The sequence below is a fragment of the Tenrec ecaudatus genome, chromosome 10 (genome assembly GCF_050624435.1).
Source record: "Tenrec ecaudatus isolate mTenEca1 chromosome 10, mTenEca1.hap1, whole genome shotgun sequence".
In the NCBI taxonomy this organism is placed as follows: domain Eukaryota; kingdom Metazoa; phylum Chordata; class Mammalia; order Afrosoricida; family Tenrecidae; genus Tenrec; species Tenrec ecaudatus.
Genome location: NC_134539.1, coordinates 33,566,214 through 33,572,993, shown reverse-complemented (window position 1 = coordinate 33,572,993; position 6,780 = coordinate 33,566,214). Strand labels below are relative to the sequence as shown.

Below are 6,780 nucleotides of genomic sequence, written 5' to 3'. Positions count from 1 at the left end.
TGCAGAAAGGACATACTTTCCCAACGTCCTTGTAACAAATCCTGAGCATTCTAAGATAGAGCGTGATCCTGTAGCCTGAATGAGATAATGCAGTGGCTTTGTTGTTGGTGGTGGTTACATTTGCATGACAAAGAGCTGTTGTCTCAGTGGAACTCTTCCTCAGGACTGTTTCCTCTGCTAACTGATTGCCACCCAGGAAATACAAATCAGAACCACAAGGAGAGCCTACTTTACTACCACTGGTCTTTCGACAAACAGCCACCTTCACTCATTGCTGGTGGAGTTATGGAATGACGTGGCTGCTTTGGAAAAGTTTGGCACTTCCCCAAACCACTAAACTTAGCATTTTCACATCACCCAGAAATTCTACTTCTAAGTATATATTTAAGAAAACAAAAAAAACGCCTAGCCACAAAAAACCTTGTATGTGAATGAGCAAGTTGAACAGGAGAAGCAGGAAAGAGGAGGTGATGGGAACAGAATTCGTGAACCATGAGGATCTCCGAGAACCCTGCATGGTCCAATCCAGTTGCCACTAACCTCGTGGTTATATATTTGGGACTAGTCGTTGGATGGTGCTGTAAGGATGAAATAAAAACACATTGGATTCCAAAGACAGTATGGGGGGGGAAACATAAATATCTCAATTTTTATGCTGACAGCATGTTGAAATGACAACATTTTGGATCTATTGGGCTAGATGGAATATATTGCTAAAATTTATTTTACCTTTGTTTTTACTTTTAAATGTGGGTGGTTGAATAAATTACATATATGACTGGCTATTTCTGCTGGCCAGCACTGACATAGATACATGGTAGTATTCCTGGGACATGGATTAGCACAGGAAGAACTCAGTGGATGGTCTGTCTGTGTGAATTAAGAAATGAGCTGACGGGTCAGTAAACTCATGAATAAATGAGCGAGCGAATGGTTGTAGGCGAATTATATATATGTTTTAAGGGGTTGACCAATTCTAAATTGTTGAGAAGTATATACACAAATCAGTTCTAGGGAGCAGAGGTCATTAGAATTGAAGAAAGTTCGCCAAGGCTTGGAGGTAGGGAATCTCCAAGAGGATTTTATAGCACCTGATTTTAAGGACCCCAAAACCTGTCATTTGCCTTACCCTGGTATTTTTTCTTTTTCTCAAAAAAGTACTTTTATGGTATTTTAATATCTGCCAGGCATTCTGCATTATTAACTCATTAAAACTTCACAGCCATCCCATCTGACAGACGATCTAATTATCCCCTTTTCACAGAAAAGGCAGCTAAGGCACAGAGAGTTAAGCAACTTTTCCAGGGCCACCTAGTAAGCAATGGATTTAGGATTCAAACCAAGCCATCCTGGCTCCAGAGCCAAAGCCTTAAACTCCTACATCATCCTATCATGTTACCTCCTGCTCAAGCTTTTCTTCAGTAGAAATAAAGTTCTTTCCACCCCCACCCATTACTCATTTCTCTTCCACATCCAGTCCTCAGACTTCATATTCCTAGAAAAGGTTCACAATGAACCTTACCTACTGAAAACTATCATAAGTACCCCCCATTCCACCCCCCGCCCCCACCATTCCTCCTCAAATGAGAAATGAGCAAAGCATATCTGCATGGTCAAATATGACAGCCAGGTAACCCGGCCTCCCATGTTTCCTCTGTGCCCATACCAACTTCTGCCTCCTCTCTCCGTGACCTGAGGTCTGCCCTCCTCTACCTCCCTGGGGCAACTGGAGAGAAATGGATGTTGGAAGAGCCGGAGGCCTCATCATTCCAAGCAAATGCTTTGCCTAGCAGGGGTACAAAAAAGGGGGCTTTCAGACGTCACCCTGGCCAGTGGCCAGAGGTCCCTCAATCCCACCCACCAGGGACTCCATTCCATCCTCTTCTTGGACATTCCCAGTGACAGAGGAGCCCTGAAGAACTTCCACCTCCTGGGAGCAGCCCTCATTGTGACCCTATAGGACAGAGTAGAACTGGGCCTGGGGGTTCCGAGGCTGTACGTCTTTACTAGAGCAGAAAGTCTCATCTTTCTCCCACTGAGTGGCTGGTGACTTTGAATTGTTGACCTTGGACTAGCAGCCAAAGGCATAACCTACTAGACCACCAGAGTTGCGATGAGTCAGAATTGAGTTGGTTTGTTTTGTTTTGTGGTGGGGGCAGCCCTAGCCAAGCATCTCCAACAGGCCCTTCGGCACCGGAACACTAAGAAGGAACGAACAGCCCATCTTACTCTTTCTCGCTCTCTCATTAAATTATGAATAATAATGCATTTACTTATTCTCCCACTTAAAAAGCTGTTTAAATCCTTTGAAGAATCTTGCACGGTAGCTTGGCTAGACAGCAGGCAGGACAGTCCAGTGCCTCTGGTGGGGGGGCTAGGGTCTTCCACTCGCCTGTCTTTTGGTCCAGCAAGTAGGCATTTGGGTTGATAGTGTAGTCCTTTGTCTGGGCATCACTAGCCGTGGTGACACCTCCGCATACAAACACTCTGCTGTCTCCGACGGAGCATATAGCATGGGATACATCCAAGGGGCAGTTGTTGGGCAAGAGCGGCACAGTGGTGGTTGTCTTGTTGGCCTTTATCTTCTGCAGGTTGATTTCCACGCTCTGCCGGTGACTGTGCACGCAGAGAATGTTGTCCTGCTGGAAAGAGAGCAGGGGCCGGTGGTTGAATTCAATGGGAAAGGTGATACACTGGACCACGTCTCCAGTGTTGGTGTCGAAACAGTCCACCACCCCAACCCTTGAGATGTAGCCTTTCACCAAGCACCGCCCGGTGACAATGTACAGGTTTCGATCGCCCTTGCTGATCACGGCCGTGCCGTCCATCGGGATGCTCATCTTCCCCGCTAGGCACCACGCCTCCTTGCGCTCGTCATAGCGATAGATGTTGGAGACGTACCTCCTCGGGGCAATGCTCCCACCCACCGAGTACACTGTCCCCCCGCAGGTCACCATGGTATGGAAGACAAGCCCAATGGGAAGGTCAGGCAGCTTGGTCCAGGAGTTGTCGTCCATGTCATAGCGCCAAGCCGTCTTCAACCCGGAGATCTGCTCCGTGGTGCCTCCAGAGATGTAGATGTAGCGACCGGCAGACGTGGCACTAAGTGCTGCCGCTCGATAGGGCATCTCCGAGAGCTTCAACCACAGGTTTTCCTGGATGATATAGGCAAATACTCCGTCGTTGAACTGGCCGTGGGCCTTTTGGCCACCTAGAATGATCACCGAGTCAAGCAGGGCCCCTTTCCGCTGGTAGTTGAGCAGGCTGCACGGCCGCTCCTGCTTGCGGTCCATCAGGACGCTCTCAATCAGGGTGGCATGAGCTGAGCTGCTCTCCAAGCCCATCAGCTTGTTGCTGGCAAACATCAGCGTCTTGTTGGAGACGGCATTGAGATTGATATAATTGAAGAATTTCTTGAAGTACTTCTCCCGCTCATCCTTCCGGAAATATACCCAGTTGATGAGGGCGCTGAGAGCCTGGTCCTCGTTGAGCACATGCAGGTTTTCGTCCCGGAGCAGGCGCCCAAAGATGACGGGGGGGCAGCGCATGAAGTGCAAGGAGCCCTCAGGGCTGGCCCAGTAGTGGAAATTGTCGCGAATGCCAGAGTAGGCCAAGTCTGATACCTCTTTTAGTTCAAACAGCTCAGCCAAGAAAAGGTAGCGCAAGCAGTTGGCACGGCGGATGGACTTAATCAGGAAGTCGTTGCAGTGGATGCGGAGACGTGGCGTGTTGAAATACTGGGCCCCGCGAAGCAGCTCCTCCACGTTCTGCTCCGAGATCACCACCTTGCCGCTGTAGAAGTAGTCCAAGAGCTGGTCCACTGTGCCCGGGCTCAGATAGTTGGGATCAATGGTGATGAAGAGTTCATCGGTGGTCTTCATATCGTTGCTGGCGATGAGGCTCTTCACCAGGGGAGAGACAGCAGCCAGCACGTTGCGGTGGGCGAAGAAGACGTGGTGGTCCACAGTCAGGGCCATGTCCCAGTACTCCTTGCGCTTCCTCTGCTTGTTCAGGTTCTGCAGCACAAAGCTGTTGTAGTTTTTCTCGGTGAATTCCAATTTCATGGTGGCGCTTGTTGGCTGAGGCACACGTCCAGCAGCAGGTTCTGGAAGACGATTTTCTGAGGCCTTTTGGGGTTCAGATGGATGGTTATTTGCAGAGCAGGTGACTAGGGAGGAGTGGGAGCGGGAGAGAGGATGACGTCACAGAGTGAGCGAGGTCATCACAATGCAGGCCCCGCTGAGGCCCTTCTCAGAGGCCCAGCAGGAGTTATTCAGAGTGGGAGAAGATGACATCACAGAGTGAAGGTGTATCACACTGCACGCCCTGCGGGGGTCCTTTCTCAGAGGTAGAGGGTCTTCGTCCCCTCTGTTGATGGCCACCTGACAAGGCTTGGCCGTGTACCCCGATCAGGATCTAGAGCCCGGGAGGAAATTCAGGGGTGTCTGAAACTCCCATCCAGGAGTTAAAGATAAGGAGTAGTGAGAGGAAGGCAGAGGATTTCAGACCATCCAGAAGAATCTTCCCATTGAATCAGAGGACAACTGAGGCCCACAAGAGAGAAGGACCCTCCCCAAGACCACACAGCCGAGCCTTCTGTAACAGACTACTCCTGCGCCTCTTCCGGAAAGTGGCAGCTCTCTAGTCCCCGATCCTCAACCCTCACGGCACCCTTTTCTGCCAAGCGTCCTGAACATCAGAGAAGAAAGTCTGTTCTTTGGCGTCTGCCCTTTGTGACCATGGCTTCTTCGTTGTTTTTCATTCCTCAGAACAGACGGAGGGGTGGAGGCCGCTCCCTGGAGCAGGGAGGCAGGAGCCGGCTAAACTGGAGAGTGCCTCTACAGACCTTCCTTTCAAGTTCAGCACAGTTTCAAGTCTCTCATGGTCAAGTGTTGGGCGCTGAGGTGAGTGAGGAGCCCGGGGCTGTTCACCAGAAGGTCAGCTACTTACTTTTCAGGAGACAGATGTGGTGGTGTGCTTCCGTACAGCTTCACCGTCTCCCGCACTTCAGGAGGCAGTCAGGCCCTGTCTGTAGGGTCGCTGCGAGGGAGATGGCCTTGGCTGCAGTGGGCTGGTTCTTTTGGCTTGGCTTTCCGTCACTAGTGGGCTTGGACAAGGTGTTCAGGCTCTGAGGCTCGGTTTCTCCATCTGTGAGCTGGGAGTAACTCCCCCACCCCCTTCAGCCTCCCCCCTCCCAACTCACTTGTGTTCTCCTTACTCATGGTCTCCTTCCTCCCTCCTTTCACGCCCTCCGGACTTGGGTTTTCCTTAGTAAAAAAGTTGTTTAATTGCGGAAACTAGTGCGTGGTAAGCACAGTTCTTGACTCTATTAAATGTTTAAAAACGATCAAAAGCTGCCATTATTTTACTGAGGCTTGTTCCCAGCGCTTGAGTTCTTGGTTGCTTCCCACCTTCAATCTTGTCGCCTCCGTTAGCTTTGGGCCAGTTCCTGAGCCGCCTCTGGCCGCAGGGTGGGGCTCACGGGTCAGCTGCAGCCTAGGAGGGGATGAGGATGGGGTGCTGCTCCTCGCCTCCTCCCTGGGCACCGCCCAGTCCGCTTTCCAGATGAAAAAGGGGCTCTCCTTCCAGGGGACCACGCTCTCTCTCCCGGGCTGCGCTCCAAGGACAGGCTGGGGTCTCATGGGCTGTAGCAGGTGGGCCCCCTAGATCACAGCAGACTCTCCATTTGGCGTCTGGGGATCTTGACCCCCGGAGCTAGGTGTGCGCGCAGCAACCACAGGCATCAGCTCCGGAGGGTCTGGACCCACGTGGCCCGGTCAGTGGGTGGGTGGGGTGTTCACCAAGTCGGCCAGCTCTGGTTCCGGCAGGCACACCCGGCTGCTGGATGCCGTGGCGCAGCTGAGGTGGGGGCGCGCGTGAGGAAGGGAGGGGGCCAGCTAGATACCCCCACTGAGGGGCAGGGGTCTGGGGAGCCCCCCACCCCTCCACACACACACACACACACACACACACACACACGCCCCATTCTGGGAGCTGGCAGAAAGGGTCTTAGGACATCCAGACCCTGTGGGGGGGCTTGGGGTCAGGTCATGCGCCTCATCTCCACTAGCCTGGGCCCCCCGGAGCTCCGTCCTCAGGCATGGTCCCATCCTCTGATTCTGTGTCCCCTACCTCTTCCTACCTCTTCCACCTTCCAGACATAGCTTTTTCCTCACTCTGGGATTCCGTACTAAAGAACGATTGAATAGTATAATCATTATTTTAATACCGGTTTCATTGATGCTAGAGTTCCATAAAGTCCCCTGAGTCTAAAACTGTGCTCTCTAAAAAAGTTATGAAAAAATCATTTTTAGGTTTTGCAGCGCTAGTTTCCTGCGGGAACGAAGGAGGGAGGGGAAAAAAAGAAAAAAGAATTTATAAATTATCAAGGGTTCATGAGGGAGGGAGGGGGGAAATGAGGAGCTGACAACAAGGGCTCAAGTAGAAAGAAAATGTTTTGAAAATGATGATGGCAACAAATGAACACATGTGCTTGACAATGTACGGATTGTGGTTAAGAGCTGTATGAGCCCCCAATAAAATGATTTCAAAAACCTAAAACAATACAAATTTGTTCTCTCCATTGGAAGAAAGCTTAGCTTTCACTCCCCCCTCTGCCACCCACTAGCTCTCCTCACCCCGTGAGAACAGCTGAGCTCTTGCTGCCCCCCAGCAGGAGGCTCCTTGGAAGCAGCAGCTTGACCGGGTGCCACAGAACTCCTCAAGTCTCCTTGGTACCCAGGTCGCCCTGGGCAGTGAGAAAGAGCCCTTAGCTCCTGG

At 51.4% G+C, this 6,780-nt stretch overlaps 1 protein-coding gene across 1 annotated transcript; it reads right to left on the bottom strand.

Moving 5' to 3' along the window:
• Nucleotides 1-2,297: 2,297 nt before the first annotated feature.
• CCIN (calicin) lies at nucleotides 2,298-4,064 on the bottom strand. The gene has a single exon (XM_075558978.1). It carries the CDS (start codon nucleotides 4,062-4,064, stop codon nucleotides 2,298-2,300), a length of 1,767 nt encoding a protein of 588 aa, XP_075415093.1.
• Nucleotides 4,065-6,780: the final 2,716 nt, after the last annotated feature.

Bases quoted from the DNA above. Each gene is read 5' to 3' on its own strand.
- CCIN (XM_075558978.1), bottom strand. From the start codon at position 4,064: ATGAAATTGGAATTCACCGAGAAAAACTACAACAGCTTTGTGCTGCAG.